The 22,781-nt window shown below is 38.4% G+C and overlaps 1 protein-coding gene across 2 annotated transcripts in view; it reads right to left on the bottom strand.

Annotated features, from left to right (window-relative positions):
* Nucleotides 1-1,885: 1,885 nt before the first annotated feature.
* LOC124712237 (xenotropic and polytropic retrovirus receptor 1) overlaps nucleotides 1,886-22,781 on the bottom strand; it is a 123,617-nt gene continuing 102,721 nt past the window's right edge. For both annotated transcript variants that reach the window (XM_047242534.1, XM_047242542.1), the window contains 2 exons: nucleotides 21,326-21,459; nucleotides 1,886-2,897 (listed from right to left, as the gene is read on the bottom strand). In XM_047242534.1, coding sequence (XP_047098490.1) covers nucleotides 2,654-2,897; nucleotides 21,326-21,459 — 378 coding nt within the window. In that variant the 3' untranslated portion in view covers nucleotides 1,886-2,653. The remainder of the gene's footprint in view (nucleotides 2,898-21,325; nucleotides 21,460-22,781) is intronic.

Genomic DNA, 22,781 nt, shown 5'->3' with positions numbered 1-22,781 from the left:
ATGAAATATTTTTCTTTGTGCTAAATTATTTTGGTACACAATATTGCTTATAGAAACCAAATGTAGCCTTTGTTATCTTCTCAATGCAATGTGCTTTATTATTGAAAAGATACGGATTCTGAAAAATATGGTATGATGCATTTTAAAACAAATCCTTCAAATATTCCAAGTACAATAATTTTTTTTTACAATCATTGCTTCTGCAGAAGGAAAAAGGTGCAACTTTTTCACTCCACACTCTAAGCAAAACTCATTCTGTTCACCATGTAAGTATCAAGAACCTTGCCCTGCCCCCTCTGTGAGGCAAACAGCATCATATCCAAGCATATGGCCAGATATAGTTCTGCATTTTGCATTTCATGACAAAAGGACTGTTTTCAGTTACAATATACAAAAATAAATCATCTGTGGCAAAAACATAAAAATATTTCATGGCAGAAGAGGCTGCTTAACACCAATACAGTGTTAGCTGCTATTATACAGTCAGTCATATAAATATGTCAATCCCTAACCAATTTCAGAGATTTCCACCAGCTATTTCATGTACATTTTACTTTTACCTGAAGTTTACAGCCTTATTTCCAACCTATCTTCTTGTCACTTCTTTCTGTTAGCGTGTTTCTTACCTCCTTACATTTATACGTTTGACAAGTAAAAACTTATGTTAACATCTTCATTCTTGTTATGGGCTCTGGTTTGACTAAGAACTAATAAATTTAGCATACATAATGGTGTAATTTTACTTTAGTTATTATTTAACACCTTGACAATATAAAGGTGTTTTAGGCACAAAGCAACTGTCATGACCATGTGTCAATGAAATAAAAGTTGATGTTTGCATCACAAGAAAATTGCTTTGTATAGTAAGTTGGTTTACCCAGACTATGGAAAACCCACAACAGGAAGACAGAAACTGAACTCAATTCCATAAAAACAACAGTTTATAAATTACAATTAGAGCACAGTACACTCATAATGCCCCAAAGTTAGTATATTGGCACAGAAGAATAACTAACATAGTACACTCAGAGAAACAGCAATCACTTCATCCACTGCAGTATGCCACAACACGAAAACTCTTCAAACAAATAGTGGCAACAATTCTACGTTCAGTACAAAGTGAAATGCATGAAAGGAAAGTTCTAGTTAAATGTGTTCTCTATAGCAATATATGTTTATCTTGACAGACTTCTCATCAGATTGGAGCTGACAGCAACTAGCAATGATTCTATATGCTGACTGTGCACCAACATTGTAAAAGAATGATCATGACAATTAAAAGTTAAAATGCCTGACATTTGTGAGGTAATTACTAATTAATAAATGGCTTCCCACATTTAAACGGAGGAAAGGCAAAGCATGTTAACATATGTTTCAATAAAAGAAAAGAATTAGACAGAAAAAAATCTAAGTATACTTCATACTTCTACAATTTAATACTGATTCATCTCTACTAAAACACATGCTAAAAAAAGGTTTTCACTGTTTTAAGTACACTATTTGACAAAAAATTAACTAACACGAAACAAAATACTGTTTAAATCAGATTCTAAAAATTTTCTTCTGACATTTACATACCATTCAACATCATAATGGTCGAGCACTATCTCAAAAAGAAAATACATATATACGTTACTTCAATAGAAGTAGTCAGATTATTGCCATTTTGAATGACTGGCATGTGGAGAGAGTTTCACTAGCCATCAAATTTACACGTCTTTTCAGTATATAAAACTGCACAGATTTGGATCAAATTGTTTCTGTATTTATCTCACTCCTCCCCTTTCCTCTTTGCCCACCCCCCCCCCCCCCACCCCCACACACACACTACTGAGATTCCATAATGATCTAGAATCAACATCCATAAAACTTTACAGCACATAGATGCATTATTTTGTTGTCATTTTTTTTAATGAAAATTATTGATCCAAATATGTCTCGAATAACCTATAGGCTAGGTACAAAGCATGACTGAAAATGATTATACACAAATACCTTTAGTGCAACATGCATTCAAATAGACAAGATACTAGAAATTTGTGTAGTGTTTACCCTGGAATTAGTCTTATTATTTGTACTAGACTATTTGCTGTTGGGCGTAACAAAAAGTATGCAAAATCTGAAAAAAATATTAAAAATCACTGTCTGTAGATCAATATATAATACTGTGAGATTAAGTGATACAGTACAAAACTGTTTATGTAATACTCAATAAAATTTTGCACATACCCACAAAAGTTTCTAAAGTAAGGATAGTAACTTAATTTGTACTGACTTAAATGTTCAGTTTATCATCACAGACAATGGAGCATACAAAAATCTATGTAACAATAAATATAGCTTCTCTTTCTTCCTTTCATTCCAGAACCTGCAACAAGTTGGTCTCCTGAACCAAGTCTGATGCTATACTGCACCACTGACAATGATCTTTTATAATATCTACACAAAAGTACAGCATTGACCACCTTCAACTTACTTTAGGTACTATAAAATGTATCCAAGAGTTGTCTGTGGCTTATTAATAAAGTGAGATCAACAACATCTATCACTGCCATACTGAATTACCCAAGTTTACTCTTTCTAGCAGTAGCCAGATGCTTCATATGAGAAGCAAAGTATGGTGTAGTAAAGAGAGAACTTTTGGCAGGAAAACTCAGCTATCTGGATCATCTGTTGATTCTCCTTCCAAAAGGAGGCGGTGGTCTTCTCTTTTCTTACTAGCATCCAATTTCTTCTTGCGCCGATTTAAAACACCATTTTCTTCATCCATCATTTTGATTATTTGTGTCTGATCTGATGAATCCATAGGTGCAACTGATATATCCCTCACAGCTCTGAATTTACCACAGTTGTTCAAATGCTCATTCTCAAGTCGAAAGAAGTTCCATACAAACCTCCTATAAAATAAGTCAGGGATAAAATCAGTGCAGTCTATAACCACTTACTCACATTATAAGTAATAGGCATGCATATAACTTCTACACTTGCATAAATTATTTACACTTAAAGTAAAATATCTCATTCTTTAAAATTGTAAGATAAGGGAAAGGCAACCTGTTGTCTATAGTGAATTAATGCATGAAGCACAGTCACACACAACAGAAAACAGTGTTCACAGTAGTTTTCGAGCACCACCTCTTTTTCTAGCAATAGTACACATACCGTATTTACTCGAATCTAAGCCGCACTTTTTTTCCGGTTTTTGTAATCCAAAAAACCGCCTGCAGCTTAGAATCGAGGGCAAAGCAAGCGGGAGTTCTGAAAAATGTTGGTGGGTGCCGCCACAACTAACTTCTGCCGTCAAATATTTGTAGCGCTACACAGGCATGCTTTGTAGGCACGAAGATAAATACTGGCACCAAAATCTCTGCGTCAGTAAATAAATTAAAAAAAAAAAGGTGGAATACGATCCTTTTTCCTCCACCCAGAATTTCCACCACTGCATTTTGGTACATTATCCAACGAAGTAAATACAAATTCTGTATTGTTGATCTTCGAATGTAGCAGCATTTCAATGTACTACGAAAATCCGACTGGCAAGACTGTTTGGGATGTTTGTCAATATGGCCAACTCTACGTTCTGAATTTTTTCCTACCTGTGAGAAGAGATGGTTTTCTAATAGGAACTTTTATGAATTGTGAATCACATGCAGTATTCTCTTCGCCATAAGATTAATACGAATATAAACATTTTGCCATGTATTGTTTCATGTTTGCTACTATCTCATTTAAATCCTGTCTGCCTAATAAACTATGAAACTAGAGTGAGACAACAGCAAACGCGGAAGAACATACATATCATGTCATGTTTATATTCGTATTATTCTTATGCCTAATAGTGATACAGTCAGAAATGAAGCACGGCAACTGACTAGATTTTTAAATCTAAGATGACTCTAATTTCTGTGCAGATTTTTAAATCTAAGATGACTCTAATTTCTGTGCAGAATGTAATGAACTAAAGAGGCACCTGCAAAGATTTTCAAACTGAGAAAAATTATCGCTAAAATTTCGTTCAGAACATCATCTATCATACGCAGTCTATTATTTTGTTCTTGTTGATCATTATCAAAGAAAGCAGTAGTGTAAGTAACAACAAATGTTTCGCTAATGAGACGATTCCTCTCTATTTTTTATTTGTAAGCGGCGGTAGCGCGCACAAAAGCAAGCCATGCCGCGAGCGGCGACAGGCCTTAAACACGCACTATCAGAATGCGACAAACAATGCATGACACAGTACAGTAATGCATTTTCAGCTTAGAGTGACGTAAACACCTATAACAAAGAAAACGGCGCTTATCAGATCAAAGGAAAATAAGCAATCAATTCAAACCAGACGAAGCACGTGAAAAAGGAAGGATATCCGTATAAATACGGACGTAGCGCCTGACGCGTAGCAATGGCTACCTGGTAAACCGTAACTGCTACGCTTACGACTCGAACCAAACTACTGCAGCTGTATCGTCATTCATTCGACCTAAATTGTGTCTCATATTACAATTAGACGAACTTTGTTTCGATTTGGAGGTGCGACCTAAAACTTTTCTCTCCCCTTGAATTTCGAGTCTCAAATTTCAGGTGTGGCTTAGATTCGGGAAAATTTTTTTTCCTTGATTTCGAGTCTCATTTTTCAGGTGCGGCTTAGATTCGAGTGCGGCTTAGATTCGAGTAAATACGGTATTCACACTCACAAGCACACAGACATTCAAATGCACACTCCTGTGGCCATGGCAAGCCTAACTATTGATACTCAATTACTGAAAGCAGTTGCCTGAACTGATGGAGGGCATAGTGGGGAACAGAGAGGTGTGTGGACAAATGACTTTGTGGCCACACAACGATACAAAAAAAAATACAGACGGTTTGACAAGAGATGTAGGTAGACAGCAAGGTGGGAACTGAGGGGGAGAAAGGGAAGGGAGGAGGAAGGAGAGAAAGGTGAAGATGAAGATGGTGAGAGGGAGGGGAGAAAGAAGGGAGATGAGTTGGAAAGGTTGGGGGGAAGGGGCAGGGGAACGAGGGAAAGGGAGGAGAGGGGGAGAGAGGGGAGAAAGGCAGAGGGGGGAGAAAGGCAGAGGGGGGAGAAAGGCAGAGGAGGGGAGAAAGGCAGGGGGGGGAGAAAGGCAGAGGGGGAGAATAGCAGAGGGGGGAGAAAGGCAGAGGGGTGGAGAGAGGGAGAGAGAGATGATGATGATTGGTTTGTGGGGCACTCAGCTACATGGTCATCAGTGCCTGAACAAAGTACCAATTTTTTCACTGTCCAATTTTGTACACAGTCCAATCTACTCACTGTCACAAATGATGATGATGATGATGATGATATGATGAGGACAACACAAACACCCAGTCTCCAGGCAGAGAAAATGCCCAACTCGGCCAGGAATCAAACCCGGGACCCTGTGATCCAGAGGCAGCAGTGCTAGCCACTAGACCACCAGCTGTGGATATGAGAGAGAGAGAGAGAGAGAGAGAGAGAGAGAGAGAGAGAGAGAGAGAGAGAATGTGTGGTGGGTGGAAACAGGGGAAGGAAAGATTGGTGGGAGAAGACAATGCATGATCTGGAGGGAGGAATGGTATGGACAGGATAGAGAAGGGAAAAGGCAAGGTGAGGGAGGCAATGGGAACATTTTAGGGAAGGATTAGGCCAGGGGGATTGTGAGAGTAAAGGACATGTTGGAGAGAGAATTTCCATCTATGCAGCTCAGAGAAACTTGACAGAAGCTCCTGTCCTGCAACAGTTGGAACAGCATTTCCAGCAGCATCTGAGGAAGCTGTCCCAGCAATTCCTTTCTTATACCCGCACAGGCCATGAAAAAGTTCACCACTCTCATCCAAGCCCAACCCCCATACCCTTCCCATAAATCCCTCATAGCTCCCTGACTACACTATACTGACTTACTCTGCATTGCAGGTACCCAGATACATCCTTTTCCCTTCATGAAACGTACGACTACTGAGCATCCAGTCCATAAGACTGATGTCAATGTTTCTGCCAAAACTCTGATCTCTGCAGAAGTCTCAGTTGTTTCTAAAGGTCTTACCTTTACCCTAAGACTAATTTCAACCATTCTCAGTTTGCAAAAGACCTTCTTGCGTTTGTTCACTCTTTACAATGGAAACATTTCTACCCCCATCCTCCCACCCCACTCCTCCCACTGACAACAGCCGATCTAAACCCAATACAGAACCTTGTTTACAACAGTTTCTATTTCCCTCCAACTGCGATCCTCCTCCTCTTCCACCCAGTCATCCCCTGGTTACGTCATGAATTCCTCACTTCTAACCTGGCCTCACCTTCCTTTCCCTAAATCCCTCCCTGGTGAGTCCAAAATCACTCCTATGGAACACACTGCTATCCGTAACCTGTAAACCAATCCAATCCTTATCATCCTTCCTGCAGACAAAGGACCCACCACTGTGATCATGAATCACAGTGACTATGTGGCTGAGGGTCTCCGCCAACTTTCCACCACCTCTGCATACAACCCTTACAACCATGATCCCATCCCAGGAATACGATATTACCTCAAGCAGCTTTTAAACGTCATAGGTCCATCCCAAAACATGAACTTGAATTCGTCTCCCTCCTCAGATCAGCAATCCCCTGCACTCCTACCTTTTACCTACTGCTCAAACTCCACAAATCCTATCCCACAGGGTCTCCCTGCTGATTGTACCATTGTAGCTGGGTGCAGTTGGGCCACAGAACGAACCTCTGCCTTTGTTGACCAGAACCTCCAAACTATTCCATAACCTCCCACCCTATATTCAAGACACTGCTCACTTCCTTCATCACCTCTCCACAGACCCTGCTCCTTTACCACCAGACTCCTTGTTGATCACTGTGGCTGTGATGTCCGTATACACTAACATCCCTTACACCCATGGCCTTGCAGCCATGGAACACTCCTCTCCCAACTTCCTCCTGATACCAAATCCACCCCCTCTTTTCTTATCCTCCAAGCCAATCACACCCAGACCCACAATTATGTCACTTTTGAGGGTCAAATCTACAAACAAATCTGTGGTACTGCCATGGGTACTCTAATGGCACCATTCTATGCCAACTTATTTATGTGCTATCTAGAGGAATCCTACCTATCCATTCAACACCTTGCGTGATTCAGATTCAGTGATAATATTTTTATTACCTGGCTTAAGGGCAAGAATAAACTTTGCTCTTTCCTCCACAGCCTCAAGACCTATTTCCAAATATACTTCATCTGTTCCTTCTCAACTCATCAAGCACTTTCCTAGATGTCGATCTCCACCTCTCAGATGGCCCCATAAATACCTCTGTCCATATCAAGCATACAAACTGCCAACAGTACTTCCACTTTGACAGCTGTCTCTCCCTTATACCCTCGCCATCCATGGATATCTTATCTGCAGTGGAAAGCAAGAGTTGTCGAAATGTACCAATAACCTTACCATAACATTTACTGATGGACAATATCCTATCCAGCTCTTCCATAAACAAGTCTTCCGTGCCATCTCCTCACCTGACACCAGAAAACCTGTTAACCAGTCACTGATTGGCACTCCTCTGATCACCCATCATCACCGTGGCCATGAAAAGCTCTACCATCATCCAAGGTAGTGTTGTGCCACCTATTCAGCCTACAGAATATCCTTGTCCATCCCTGCCCCAATCCTGCTCCCAACCCTGCACCCCGTGGGTCATTCTCTTGCGACTGACCTTGGTGTAAGACCAGTCCCACACATCCACCTCCTACCACAGCCCAATCACAGACATTTCTGATGAAATATATGGTAGGGCCACATGAAAAAGCAGCCATGTTACATGTCAGTTAAGCTGCATTTACTATACAGCATTCTGTGTATGCATTGCTTGTAACCATCTGTCTGCTCGCATGAAGGGCCACTGCCAAATTGTGGGAAACTGCAAACTTGACCATCCAGGTGCCAAGCATGTTGCTACACACTACTACACAAATGACTTCAACAGCTACTTCACTACTCCTTCCAGTACAAGTTTCTATGAACCATGCGGATGGGAATTATCTCTCCGCCACACACAATCGCCCTGGCTTAAAACTCCAGTAACCTGTCTTTACTGCCACACCCTACCTTTTCCATTCTCTCTTCTGTCAACACCATTCCTTCCTCATATCTAGATTATAAATGCCTTCTCCGAACACTCTTCCTCTTCCTTCCTCCCATCTCTCTCTCTCTCTCTCTCTCTCTCTCTCTATCTATCTATCTATCTGTCTATCTATCTATCTTTCTCACCCTCTTCATCTTCACCTCTCCCCCCTCCCGCCCCCAATCCCTTTCCCCCCCCCCCCCCCTCTTCAATTTCCCTTTCTCTCCCTCTTTCTACATCTCTTGTTGGAACCTCTGTACCTATTTTATATTGTTGTGTCACTGCAGTCATTTGTCCAAAGACCTGCCTCTCCCCCACTACTCCCTCCTTGCATCCTTCCCTAGCCCTCCCCGCCTCCATCAGCTCAGGCAATTGCTTTCAATAATTGAGTATCAATAATCAGTCTTTGCAAAGCCACAGGAGTGTGCATGTGGGTGCCTCTGTGGTTGTGTGTCTGAATGTGTGTACTATTGCTGAAAAAAGTTCCAGTGCTTGAAAGATACAGTAAATGCTGTTTTCTGTTGTGTGTTACTGTGCTTCATGCACTGATCCACTACAGGTGAGTGGTTGCCTTTCCCTCACTTTGTGTAAAACTGTGCTTAGTAATTCTAGAGAAAGCAATCAGATTCCTAAGCGGCAAAAATGAAGAAGGAAGACACGTAAATGAAATACATCTTAACCTTGTTAGTGTTGCTGATGGTATTTTACTGTGTGTATTTAGCACAGATAAACATCAATAAGGTATAGAGGAATATAAAAGGATAAGTCTGAAAGTAGGCCTTAAAATCCACCATAATGAAAATAATTAATCATAAGTCAGACTTCAGTGTCTGGAGATGACTGTGGCTCTGTGTGTGTGTGTGTGTGTGTGTGTGTGTGTGTGTGTGTGTGTGTGTGTGTGTGTGTGTGTGTGTGTGTGTTGGGGGGGGGGGGCGGGTGGGGGGGGGGCAGTAGGGGTCTACATCTGAAAGAGGAATCTGTCTGACAGCTTATAGTATCTAACCATCATCTTTCCAATGTGTCTGTTGTTGATCAGAGCCACTTATATGTGGTGAGACTCATATTATACGATTTCAAACAAAGAGAAATGACATCACTATAAGTAAACATAAATTATCATCCACCGAATAAAACAGCTTGTGTAAAGTTTGCTGTGGTCCACTTGGAGAGCATGTTAAGATGGAGTCACCACACTGATAAACTAATCAAGAAGCTCAGTTCAGCCCATTCTGCCTTTAGGAGCATCTCTTGCTTTGGTGCAAATACAGAGTGGCACACACAAAACCAGCCCAAACCAGAATGCGAACGCATGTCAGTAGCGTTACTAGCTTGTCAGTTTCTTTGCCACCTTCCAACAGCAGTAGCATGAGAGTAGTTCATATGGAAAGTAGTCATTATAAACCATGTACTTCATTGTCATTCCTTACTCCATTGAAGAATGTGTGTTCATTGTTGAAGAATATGTGCAGTCTGAATCCATTAAAGTTGTTTGTGACGCTTTTCATGAAAATTTTCCAGATAGTAATATTCCTGCAAAATCAATAATTCAGGATTTAGTGAGAAAGTGGTGTTCGACAGGCGTGTTGTTAATTTAAAGAGTAATAAGGCACCGACTGTGCGTACACCTGAAGTTGTGGCAAACGTGATGGAACATGTTGAAAGAAGTCCCTACAAATCAATACGACGATTATCACAGAAACGTGGAATATCTCGCAGGTCATATCAACGCATCCTTCATGGCTTAAAAATGAAACATTACCATGTGAGTGTTGTTCAGCAAATAAAAGAAGCGGACAAGTGTAAGCATACACATTACTGTAATTGGTTGCTGGAGAATGTGCTGGGGACATCTTGATCCGGTCCTCCTTTGTTCGACGGATGAAGTTTGCTTTCATCTGTTGGGTTACATTAATTCACAAAATACAAGACACTGGGATACAGATAATTCCCATGGAATACTGCAAAAGCTGTTATACGATTTAAAAATTGGTGTATGGTGTGCTGTATCTGGTAATAAAAGCTGTTGTTCTTCAACGAAACTGTCAATACACGTTTACTTGCAGCTCTACAATGAATTTTTGGCTCTGTTAACTCCAAACAAAAATGTTGTGCATATTTCCAGCAAGATGGGGCTACTTCTCAGTCATCGGATTTGTCCTTATCTCATACACATTGATTTTACAGAAGAGAGGACCATTAGTAAGGCTTTGTGGCCACCCTGCTCTCCCGACTTGTCACCATGTGACTTTTTTACTTCTGGTGATTTCTAAAGGCTAGAATCTACCGCAACAATCCCAGAACACTTGACACATTAAAAACCAACATATGTGAAGAAATTTTGAATATTCCTCAAACAGTAGTGAAAAGTGTTTTCCTTAACATGCTTCGACGTGCACAACTTTGCTTGGATGTTGGCACAGAACATTTTAAAAACAAACTTTAAATTCCTTTATAAAATATGCTTATTAAACTAATAAAAGTAAATCTGTTACTTAAACTTTTAATTACATAGTTAATAATGAAACTGTACAATAAAAATGTAAGAAAGCGAATATGTACGGTGATTTTCTTCATTCATACGCTTTGCCTTCTTGTTTTGGGTTCAGAGTGGAGTTATGCACTCTCATGCCTATGCTTTCAACATGCTCCCATCCAACATAAAGCAATGAATAGGGAATTTCAACTCTTTCAAAAGAAAACTGAAAACATACACCAACTGCCATTTTTTCTACTAATATTAAAGGATGGGAAAATTCTATTAGCTATGTAGCAAGGACTACCATCCATTGCAAAACTGCATGACAAGTGGTAATGTGCTGTACACAGTATTCAAATATACAGGTAACCATTTTCTTTGAAAAATACCAGTGTAATCAAGTACATATTAAGCTACCAATAGGAGATAACACCAACTATGTAGGGCAACTGAAGACAGCATTATTATTATTATTATTATTATTATTATTATTATTATTATTTTCCTTCAGAGTTGCAGGTTTCTTTATGAATTACTCGATTAAATTTAGGTGGGATAAACATGTATAGCACTAAGCAGTACAGTGACAGTTTATGGTTAATATGGAATGCAAATTATGATTCTCTGATTTAGTTGCCTTCTGTTAATGTATATCTTGGCTTATTCCACATCTCTGGAGGTTTTCTTCTTGAAGAGACCAGTGACACATGATTAATCAATCAATTAACTCATTTTAAAGCTGCATTAAAAAAACTGAACACTTCAGTTCTATGTTACATATTATTCTTATTGCATAATTTTGAAACACTTCACTTATCAACTCACATTAACCTGTCATTACCATTCCTCTTAAAGTCCAGTACTAGTGAGCCTCTCTTACAAAACCTGCAGGGTCAAAATTTCTACTACAGAGGATATTGGACAGAGATTGGCTTCATACAGCCACAAGTCTGTCCATGTAAGGAACCTTATACTTACTGCAGTTTGGTACACAATGGGACAGGAATGGCGGTGTGAAGCCATGAGATTGTCTGGGGTGTATGCCAATGGAAGAAAACATTTGAAAATAAAGGGGTCTGAATTTGGCTTCCTGTTCAGCAGATAGTTTTACTGTGATATGAATAATCAGAAAACAAAATGGAGTGAGTAAAGGAGAAAAGCAATGTGATAAATCCCTTGATACTGATTTTTCCAAACTGACAGTATATAAGAAATTACTTCAATGAAAGTAAGAAGTGGGGCAAATATTTCTCTGAATACTGTACTTAAAATAGAGTTAGTTAGTTACATGATTCATGGATCGTTTTGCACAACAGATCATAATGATGTGGAACAAGTCATTTTATGTTCACATTTTGAACATTACTAAGGGCTTTTTTAACAAAAATAAAATAAAGATATACAGATGTTAGTAATTCCTTCCCACCACCTTTTACACATTACAGTAATAGAAATTATTCTACAGAATAGGATTTGTCAAGGAGAAACTTTCTCAAGGCCAAAATTTCTCTTACAGAGGATATTGGACAGAGACTGATTTAATACAACCACAAGTCTGTCATGTAATTAACCTTATACTTAACTGCAGTTGGGTACACTATGGGACACTAATGGTGGAATGGGCATTTTGCTTCTATACTGTATATTCTTCTTACTGAATAAAAATAGAAATGGGAAAACATCTGGCTTCTATATTAATATAAAATAGTGCACGAACGACAAGACTGTTGTTGGCACAGTGGAGTCTTGTGTGAATGCACTTTGTATCCTCTATTCCCACACACCTAGTTTTTCCTTAGCATTCTGCCGCAATACTGCCTGTATTTCCCTAATCTATCTCTCCTCCTCTGCACACCTGTCAAAGCAAAGTACACAAACACCTCTGGCTGCACCAAGTAAGTTGACTTAGTCCCTGAGTTCCTTTCCTTTTATTCTGCTTATCTTTGCTGTATCTATCCCTTGTTTCTTCCACATTTTGTCCAAGACAAACACTCATTTAATTCAAACCACTGTCTCATAAGAACACAGGTGTTTCTCTCTTCTTTCTCCCAACCCCCCCATGCTCACCCACCCCTCCATTTGTGTGTGTGTGTGTGTGTGTGTGTGTGTGTGTGTGTGTGTGAGAGAGAGAGAGAGAGAGAGAGAGAGAGAGAGAGAGAGAGAGAGAAAGGTGAAATGCAAGGAAACATGAGTGATGAAGGGTGACTATGTACGAGGCCTGTTCAAAAAGATTATGGAATTTTGTCCACAAAATTTTTCTACGCTTACCTTTTCTTATTGTGTATGGTCTCCTTCAAAATAATCACCTCCGCAATTCATACACCACTCCCAAGGTCATCTCTGCTTCTGGAAGCAGGCTTGGTACACCTCTTGCTGGATCATGTTAAGCATCGTCTATGCATTATCTTTTATCTTGTCTATAGTTACAAATCTTAATCCTTTCAATGGGGTTTTAAACTTTGGAAATACAAAAATGTCTGCAGGGGCCAGGTCTGGACAGCATGGAGGGTAAGGCAGCATGGTGATTCCGTTTTTTGTGCAATAGTCATGCACCAACAGGGATGAATGTACGAGTGTGTTACTATAATGCATGAGCCATCAACTGTCTCGCCATATTTCAGGCCATTTCCTTCTCACATTTTCTCACAGGCATCACAACCCATCCCTACAGTACTATGAACTAACAGTTTGTACCTGTGGCACAAATTCATGATGGACTAATCCTTCAGTCAAAGAAAGCTATCAGCATTCGATATGACTGATGGGCGTTTTTTGGTCTTTGAGAATCTTTCCCAACCCATTGTGGAGATCAAACGTTGGTCTCAACATCATAGCCGTAGATCCACATCTCATCACCAGCTATGATTCTCTTAAGGAACATTTCATTCTCATCTGTGTAATCCAAAAGCTCTTCACAGATTGTGAGGCAATGTTCTTCCTGGTCTTGACTCACAAGCCATAGGTCGAACTGGCAACACGATGCATTCCAAGTTTCTTTGTCAGTATTACATGGCATGATCCAACTGAAATGTTTTGTTCTTCTGAAATCTCTTGGACAGCCAGTCTACAATTGCATGAACAATTTCGTTGACGTTCCTGACACGAGTGTCATCAGTAGATGTCGAAGATATTTCTGAACGAGGGTCATCTTCATTTCTGTCTGGCCCTCTTTAAATCCTGTGAGCCAATCATAACACTGAGTACGGCTTAAGTAGCCATCACCCTAGGCTTCCTGCATCATTTGGTGTTCCTCTGTAAAGGTTTTCTTGAATTTCATGCAGACATGTTGCTCCTCTAATTCTGCCATGTCAAAATTCGCAAACTGATCAACACAATGTTCTAATCAATACAGCACTGCACAGTAACTAACAGACATACAACAATGAAACTTCTGGTGGCTACACATTAAACACAAGCATGTGCAGGGATGTCAACTGCATTTTGCTCCAACACACCATTGGCACAAAATTACGAATGTACCAGAATTTTCTAAACAGACTTCGTACATATAATAGTTAAAGAACACACACACACACACACACACACACACACACACACACACACACACAGTGACACTGGTTGTTTCGAACTATTGCCACGTCAGTTGAGTGTTTGTTATTTCATTGTCAAAGCTTTATCCTGGCATTGTTTAACATGAGACACTTGGAAGATATATAAGACATAACAAATATTTTAATAGTTAAACTGCCAGTAAGATCAGAAACATTGAAGCAAAGGAAACCTAGTAAGAAGGAAACTGCTTTAGAAAGAATAGACATTTACGGATATCTGCATTAAGGCATGATGCTGTGGAGGAAACAGTAAGAAAGAGCGTTATGACATTTGAGAGAGATACACTCAGCCTGTATTCTTCACATAATACTCAGAGTAGCTTTACTATCCAACTAATTTCTGCACCACCATGGTAAGACTTTAGAGTCCTCCTATACATACTTATTTGCTATACACCTCATACCCTTGTGAGCAGTCCCCAACAAAACTTCAACAGAAGAAATTTTTTTGCTTACTCTCATTATTGTGAAATCTGCTGATTTCGATAGGACTAGAACTGCTGGGATATGGACCAAGTCAGTGTTTTTATTACAATATCTACAATCACAATTTTTATAAAATTTGCAATAATGGATGCAGTAGGGTTCAATATGGTAGATTCTTGATAGTACTCAAATCACCTACTGCTGCACATAACACATGATAATAAATAAAGTTCATAGTACTGGAGATCAGAATTAATATTTATGCATACACTATCAGACCCTAATTTAGATTTACACTTGCACCAAAAGGAACATCTCAGTTATACAATAAAATTACATTCATGCACACTCATTTATGCTAAAAAAGGGTTTTGCAACACGTATTCTTTCAATTGCTTTTGCATGTAGGGGTTTGAAGAGCAAGACTTTTGATATCATAGATAGAGCACTGAAAACCTTCACACCTGAATAATTTACTCCTTCCTGTGCAAGGTTGAAGTTTATCTGGTTACTATGTAAGTCCTGTTTTGACCTCTTATTGTGGCCATGATATAAAGTATTGTTTTGAAAATAGAACGGTGTTTATTAATGAAACATACATGAGAGAGATTATACTGAGATGTCATTGCAAAAACCTACAGTTTCCGGAACAGATTCTTGCAGCATTGTCTCAGATGACCACCACTCATAATGCAAGAGGGTGATTATCTCAAAAGATAATGCTGTAAAACAATGCATGGAAAGTATCTACAGTAAGCAGCTGTGATGGTATCCTTATGTGCAGGTGATGCAAATATGCATAAGGTGAAAGTTGCAGAATGAAGTCTTTTTTCTAGATCTAGGATATGGCATGGCCAATTTAAGTTGCTTATCAATGTGCACATCCAAGAACTTAGCAGATTCCATTTGCTGTATTTGTTGTCCATCAAATTTTATATTTATGTCCTCTTGTTCTTTCTGTCTAATGTGAAATTGTTCATAATGACTTTTTTAACATTCAGAAAGCGTCCATTACAGGTAAACCAGTTGAGGACATCATCAAATAAACTGTCAGAAGAAATTTCCATGTTTTTAGCTGCTGTTTCACTCACTAGCAGAGAAGTGTTGTCTGTAAAGAGGGTGAAATTGCTCACTGTAGTGGAAGTGAGCAAGTGGTCATTTATAAATATAAGAAATAGCAAGGGGCCCAGTACAGAGTCTTGTGGCACTCCAGGGTTGACTGTGGCCAACTTAGATGACACTGACTTCCATTACTGTCAGTTACTTCTTATCTGTTAGATAAGACTTATGTCCCCATTTTTCCACTTAACTCACAGAAGTCTGTCTCATTTAGCAGAAATTCATGGTTGGCAGTCAAGAGCCTTGGACAGGTCTTGTAGAATTCCAATTGGTGCCAAGTTGATCGTGACTGGTGACGGAGAAAATGACATCATCTACTGATAGTCTTCCCAGAAACCAAAGTGACACTGACTGAGACTATTGTGGTTGATCAGATGATCTTAATTCTCATGAAAACAAGTTTCTCTAGGACCCTGGGAATACTAGGTGGTATTTTGTTACATCTGTTTTCTCCTCCTTTCTTGTTTTCACCCTTCTTCAAAAGTGGTTTCACACATATTTTAATTGCAGTGGGACAACACACTGATGTAGCCATTTGTTATATATGTCACATGACTGCACTTTTATAACCAGGATAGTACCTTAGTATCCTTGTCAAAATATTAGTTATCCCTGAATAATTTTTTACTTGCATCTCTTTGATTGTCTTCTTGATGGCCGTAAGTATGATGGGATTTACATGCATCTGACTGACTTCATCACTGCTAGATTTATGCAGGAAGGTTATTGGTCACTCAATGAGCCTTTAGAGTCAGTATTCTCTGCAGCAGTTAAAAATGACTACTGAAGATATTGGTAACTTCCTTAATGTTTTTTACTATATTTCCACTGTAAAATATTTTTATATTAGGCATGCACTCTAATTTTTTCCCACCCTCCCTTTTTGTTACTTGCCAGATGGTGTTTGCTTTATTGTTAGAGATGTACACAGTTCGGATTTTTAAATGGTTCCTTTTACGGAATTACAGTACAGTCTATATCACTCCTTTTTATGGTACCGTCAACTATTCTTAGTGATTCATATAACTTTCTTTTTGTTCTGCAGGAAATTCTAATCCTCTTGTAATCCAGCATTTCCTTTAGTAGCCCAAGGATTGTTTCTCATGAGTTTTGTTTGGAAAGACAGTTTAAAACGATGACACAAACTCATTAGAAAGCAGCTGAATTTTGTCATTAACATCCCTTTCCATGTATACAGGACTCTGGTCGATCTGTTGAAGATAAAAGTTGAAGGGTTCTAAGATGTCATTATTGACTTGCTCAGAGGATTTAAAGGAATGATTTGACAGTCCTTTGAGGATTTGACTTTCCATGATACAGTTGCTCCTGCCTCTGTCAATGAATATATTGTGAATTACCCTCTCGCAGTTAACTGTAACTCTAATGGAAAAGTTAATTGCTACAGTTAGGTTGAATGACCACCCATGACAATTAAATCCCTGATTTTTGTTTGGTTCTAAAGTTGTTCCTTCTGGTTTAGAAAATTTCCCTGTGAAGTGAAAACTATAACTGATATATCATTTACAGTAATTTCAGTTCCACAGGCTTTAAAGTAGAGATCCTACAGAGTAAGGACTTCTGTCTGGAGATTCAAATATTACATTAGTTTGAGGATAAATTGCAGTTTCATTTTCCTCCTTATTAGTTACACAATAGCTTGCTGCTAATGTTTTTCCATCAGTTTGAGGCATTTCAGTTCCTTTCCTTGTATTGTGTTCTGTGAGATATCTGCATGGCTTATAGATTTTGATTCATTTTTGTGTCAAAATTTACAAGCTCCCATTTCTTTCTGAGACCCCTTGTGAAGGCACAAGCTGCCACACACCTGCAACTACGCACCCATGTCAGTTCCCTCTCTCAGTGTGATAAACCCGTATATGTCAATAAGAATGAATGATTACAGGTGGTCTGTTAAAGTTACAGAACAGCAGCAATTTCAGTACAACCACAGGGCTTCACTTTAACAAGAGTAATTCTTACAAACTTAAACACTACATTAACAATAAATTATCACTGCAATGATTAATGTTATTTGTGATTGTGTTGTGGTCTTCAGTGCAAAAACTGGTTTGATTCACCTCTCCATGCTATTCTGTCCGTGCAATCCTCTTCATCTCCCAACAACTACTGTGACATACATCCTTTTGAACCTGCTTACTGTATTCATTTCTTGGTCTCCTCCTACAATTTTTATCCCCTCACTTCCCTCCAGTACTAAATTAATGTATCCTTGACATTCAGGATGATTTATCGACTAATGCCTTCATTTAGTCTAATTGCGACACAAATTTCTTCTCCCCAATACTATTCAGTAACCCTCATTAGTTACGAGATATACCCATCTGACCTTTAGGATTCTTCTGTAACACTACATTTGAAAAGCTTCTTTTTCTATTTGTGTGAACTGCTTACATCAACATTGCACTTCTGCACAACCCTACACTCCAAATAAATACCTTCAGAAAAGACTAATGCTTAAATTTAGATATGACATTAAAAAAATTTCTCTCCTTGTGAAACACTTACTGTGGCATTGCCAGTCTAAATTTTATATCCTCTCTACTTCCACCATCATCAGTTATCTTACCACTCAAGTATCAAAACTCATCTATTACTTTTTTTTGTGTCTCATTTCATAATTTTATTTCCTCAGCATCACTTGATTTCATTTGACTACATTCCATTACCTTTGTTTTGCTTTTGCTTATGTTCATTTTAAATCCCTTTCAATACACTGTCCACTCCGATGAACTACTTGCTCAAGCCCTTTGTTATATCTGACAGAATTACAATATCATCAGCAAATCTTAACGTTTTTTATTTCTTCTCCATGGATTTTAATTCCTTCTCCAAATTTTTCTTTGTTTCCTTTGCTGTTGGCTTAATGTGCAGATGGCATCAGGGATAAGCTATAACCTTGTCTCACTCACTTCTTAACTACTGCTCCCTTTTCATGACCTGTGCCTATTGTAAAGACTTTCTGGTTTCTGCACAAATTGTGAATAACTATTTTCCCCCTATGTTTCATCCCTGCTACCTTCAGAATTTAAAAGAGGGCATTTCAGTCAACACTGTCGAATGCTTTCTCTAAGTCTATAATTACTATACATTTAGGTTTGCTGTTGTTTAATCTATATTGTATGAGAAGTGATAGGGTTAGTACCGCATACCATATTCCTACATTTAGAACTCAAACTGATCTTCCACAAGGTTAGTTTCTACCAGCTTTTCCATCCTTCTCATAATAATTTGTGTCCATACTTTGTATCCCTGACCTATTAAAATGACACTTTCATAATATTCACAACTGTCAGCACCTGCTTCCTTTTGAATAGGAATTATTATATTTGTGATTACATTGGCTTAATATGATGGATTTTTTGAGTAAGAGCCATTTTTTTTATAAAAGTAACCTATCATTTTATTTTCAAACCACATTTAGTTTTAGGCTTTACATGAGTTTCTTTACTTTTCTACATAGTTGTCCTGCTTATTTAGGCACTTGTCACACTAAGTTTTGAAATCCCTCTTCAAGAAGTTTCCCACCTGCTCTATCAAGAGGAATTTCCCACCAAGACAACATTTCAGCTACCAAAGGAGGTAGAAATCAAATGGAGCAAGGTCAGGGAAAGAGTCAATCAGTTCCCAAATCTAGACATGAGTGTGAGGCCTTGCATTATCATGAAGGAGCAAAATTGCCTTTCTCAGCATGTTGTATCTTCTGTTCTGAACCACATGTTTGAGTTTGGTCAAGGGTGTGCAGTAGGCTTTTGCATTGGTCATTGTCCATCTTGGCAGCAAAACACCATGCCTGTCACAGAACACAGCTACCATGATCTTGCACTGTGGCAGCACTTGTTTGGATTTGACCTTGAGAGGAGAGGTTGAGTGCTGCCATTGCATTCACTATTGCTTAGATTCGGGGCGAAACTGAACACCCATGTTTCATCTCCTATAATGATTCAACTTAACATGTCATCCTCTTCTTCAAGATAACAAGTTATAAAGGTGAGAGAACTGTACAGTCTCTTTCATTTATAGTCTTCTGTGAGGCCTTTACGCATTGGAAGAACAGTTTCTTGAAATTTAGATTTTCAGACAATTTTATACAATACATACCTAAACACTTGAGGAAAATCTATTGAGTTAATTAGTTACATGTTCCCTCCACCATTTTGCACGATACATCATAATTATGTGGAATGAGTCATTTTACATTCACATCCAAAATTAATTTGTAAAAGAAAATAAAAAATGAGAGTCAGGAGTTCTGACCCACCACCTTTTACACAATACAATAATAGAAATTCTTCAGCAGAATAGGAGGAGTTGCCAAGAAGAAACTATTTCAGCTTTTGTTACCAAATTTTAATTTCCTGTCAGACATTTTATACCACTGGGTACATGATCACAAATTTTAGCTGCTACACTGTGCATTCGTTTTTGTGCTAAAGACAACCTTACTGAGGAGTAATGAATGTCAGTTTTACTTATGGTATTGCAACTATGTACATCACTTTTCCTTATGAAAAGCAGTGGAATATTTACAACAAACTTCATGAGTGAATAAATATACTGTGAAGCAGTAGTCAGAATGCCCTAGTCTTTAAATAGGTGCCTATAAGATGATCGTTGGTGAGCCTCACATATTACACTTACAGCACATTTTTAAGCACTGAAGACTTACTTTCTTAAAGATGAGTTATGCCAGAACACTAGTCCATATCACATTACTGAATGAAAATATGCAAAATATGTCAACATACTGATTTCTCTCTCCCCAAGATTTGCAATGATCCTAAGTACAAATGTGGTTGAACTAAGTTGTTTTAGGATTTCCAAAACATGCTTTTAAATTCTTGTCCATATGGACACCTATGAATTTTGAAGTTTCCACCCCATTTATTATTTCCTCACTGTGTGTTACACTTATCATTGGTGCAGTACCCCTAGATGTGGAGAACTGAGTATGCTGTGTCCTTTAAAATTGAGGGTGAGACCATTCACAGAAAATGATACTTTTAAGAACTTATTTATCATTTTTTATGTTCATGTAAGTACACTTGGATTGAGTGCAATACTAGAGTCATCTGCAAAAAGAATTAAAACTGCCTGCTGCATATTAGATGGAAGATGAAGAACAATAGTGGACCTAAGACTGAGCGTCACAAAAGCCCACACGTGATTTCTCCCTGCTTAGAATAATGTCTCCAGACTATATCGCTTAAATTACTAAGTACAACTTTCTGCATTCTTTTGGTTAAATATAACATCATCCATTGGCTGAGAGAGGGTTATCATAAATCTTTTGTCCTTATAAATTTTTTGTGTCAGTTGCAGTCACAAAATGGTAAAAAATATCCCTCATATAACCTAGTAAATGAGAAGGAAGGCCACTACAACTAAATCATGTTTCTGCCCACATTGTTGGCAACAACAACCATCCTCAATGTCCTATCGAGCCCATATCATGTCCTATTGGGTGAACTAAAGGTTCCAAAAGATTGAGATATGTCCATTTTATATCTGCCTGTTAATATGATACCACTTACAAGATGACTTTTTTTTACTATCACTCAGAGTAAAAAGCTGCACAATATCGTCACATTCCAAATAATGACTTACCTGATAACTTCAAGTGGTGACAGAACTGATACCATTAGATCTGAATGCACATATCCCATTTCTGTTAAAGACATTGAAAGGGCCCAGCCAAATCTTAAGATAAAGTCTTCCACAATCGCAAAGTAATAGAACCACTGAAAATGATAAGATAATCAAATAATTATGTTAGCAACAACATTGTAAAAATTCAAAAATGAAAAAAAATTTAAGATACCCACAACAGATATGTTACATAGGCATGTTTGCTGCGACAGCTATAGTCTAATACTTAAATTACAGAACTGCACAATCCTTCATCAAAATTCAAAAGAAGGAAAGTAGTGGAGAACTCTCTCTTTCTTCCAAGGTTTTGAGTCTCTCAGACAAAATTATGGGACATTCACACTTATCTCTGCCAACTGAATGTACATTACTTTCTTCTTAACAATTTTGAAGCTCAATCTTGATGTCAAAAATTGAAATGACTGCAAAATATGTTAATAACACTTTGGCTAAATAAGTGATTTTAAGGTCTCCACGAACATAAGATATCCTTATGTTGATCTAAGGCTGTAAATCAAGTATAGGTTATTATATTTTTGTTCAGTAAAAACTCATTTCCACAACCATCACTTATTTTCAAAATGTACTGTTGCTACTATGGCTAACTAGCATAGCAACAAATCTGTTACATTTTAAAGCCCACTCAAAGTAGTGCAAAATTACACTACACAGCACTGTGCTATCTGTTCATCATGTGACTTATTTATAGTTACTTTAAAGTCTTTCAGAACATTAAAAGAAAGTATTTGCATGACAGTATTCTCAGGTTTTTTTGTGAAAGACTGTCTTTTCCACACTATCCCCTGTCCAAGGCCATTCATGCTGAACAAGTGCCTCACTTTCACAACAGATTATTACAATATGTCACTGGCACTGTGTTATCTCACAACCATCTTGGAGGCAGTAGGCAAGCTAAAGCATTTGTTACCAAGCCATGAACTGGGCCAAAGCACATAATACTCCCATACTGAGAAGGATGTTTTGGCAATCATTTACGGTGTATGAAAATTTCATGTACTTTGTGTAGGGCCAAATTTCATTCATTAACAGATCATAAAACACTCAGCTCCCTTTTGGGCTAATGCCCAAAATAGTGTCATGCTTGCAATCACCCATCTCCAACTCTCACCCTATTTCCTATAGAGCATAACAACCCATCCTGTCACACATGCACCCAAAATCAGCTAATTCTGGTACAGCATTCCTCCTCATGGTCTCAGGTGGAGCATCCCTTGAATAAGACACTGTTAATGGTTAATGCCCTCTCAAAGTCACATAACATTGATATCAATGATCAGTACAAGCACAACAATCTATGTCTTGGCCACAAATTTGCCCCACACACTGGCCTTAGACAAAAGCCTCCAAGGTCATCTCATCTACATCCTAAAATTATTGCTAATGCAATGGAGTT

The sequence above is a fragment of the Schistocerca piceifrons genome, chromosome 1 (assembly GCF_021461385.2).
Source record: "Schistocerca piceifrons isolate TAMUIC-IGC-003096 chromosome 1, iqSchPice1.1, whole genome shotgun sequence".
In the NCBI taxonomy this organism is placed as follows: domain Eukaryota; kingdom Metazoa; phylum Arthropoda; class Insecta; order Orthoptera; family Acrididae; genus Schistocerca; species Schistocerca piceifrons.
The sequence above is the reverse complement of the archived record's forward strand: the minus strand, read 5'-3'. Positions and strand labels throughout refer to the sequence as shown.